A 1,085-nucleotide genomic window follows, 5' to 3' on the forward strand; every position below is an offset into this window, starting at 1 on the left:
AAGCCACAATTTGCGGCTTTAAAGAGACTCTGTAACAACATTTTCAGCCTTATTTCTTCTATCCTATAATTTCCTATACATATTCTAATGTGGTCTGGATTACTGCAGCCTTTTCTAGTTGCAATGTCTCTGTAATATAACTAATCTTCTTTTCTTTGTCAAGCTTTGTTGACCGAGGGAGGATTGTGCTGCCTCTGCTGTGATAGGGAGAAGTTATACATGCCCCCTCCACGCCCCCCTCTGCTTTCCTGTGTGCTGTGTATATGAGTCACAAGCAAGGTCTCTGCTCACAGCCAGTGTGTCTGCAGGCTCAGGCGCTGTGACCTTGTGAACAGCAGTGAGTGCAGAGGATCAGTACAGAGCCCAGACTGGCAGATAAGGCAACAAGTGGAGTAACACTCCAGCAGTCAAGTCACGTTTTAGAGGAGCCTCTGCAAACAGGCACCTGCTCTGATGATGTATATCCTGTTTGGCGGCCATCTTCATTGTTTACAAAAACAATGAATAAAACAGTGATTTTATCACCAAGAAAGCAGCAGGGAGCGGTGAAAATGTCACAGAGGGGGATAGAAGAAAACTAACAGGCTGGTACGTTTATTTATGTAACATTTTCACAGTACAGATTCTCTTTAAAGAGAACCCGAGGTGGGTTTGAAGAATATTATCTGAATACAGAGGCTGGATCTGTCTATACAGCCCAGCCTCTGTTGCTATCCCAAACCCCCCTAAGGTCCCCCTGCACTCTGCAATCCCTCATAAATCACAGCCACACTGCTGACAGACAGCTTGTCAGAGCTGGCTGTGTTTATCTCTATAGTGTCAGTCTGCTGCTCTCCCCGCCTCCTGCAGAACTCCAGTCCCCACCTGCATCCCTTTCCTCCCTGCTGATTGGAGGGAAGGGACAGGGGCAGGGACCAGAGCTATGCAGGAGGCAGGGGAGCAGCTGAGATTGACACTACAGATGTAAACACATCCTCACAGCATGGCTGTGATTTATGAGGGATTGCAGAGTGCAGGGGGACCTTAGTGGGGTTTGGGATAGCAACAGAGGCTGTGTTGTATAGGCAGATCCAGCCTCTGTATGC

General features: G+C 47.8%; 1 protein-coding gene across 1 annotated transcript in view; it reads left to right on the top strand.

Moving 5' to 3' along the window:
- STRADB (STE20 related adaptor beta) overlaps positions 1–203 on the top strand; it is a 55,837-nt gene extending 55,634 nt beyond the window's left edge. Inside the window, exon 11 of the mRNA XM_068247361.1 lies at positions 164–203. Coding sequence (XP_068103462.1) covers positions 164–203 — 40 coding nt within the window. The remainder of the gene's footprint in view (positions 1–163) is intronic.
- The last annotated feature ends 882 nt before the right edge of the window (positions 204–1,085 follow it).

The sequence above is a fragment of the Hyperolius riggenbachi genome, chromosome 7, assembly GCF_040937935.1.
Source record: "Hyperolius riggenbachi isolate aHypRig1 chromosome 7, aHypRig1.pri, whole genome shotgun sequence".
Lineage (NCBI taxonomy): Eukaryota > Metazoa > Chordata > Amphibia > Anura > Hyperoliidae > Hyperolius > Hyperolius riggenbachi.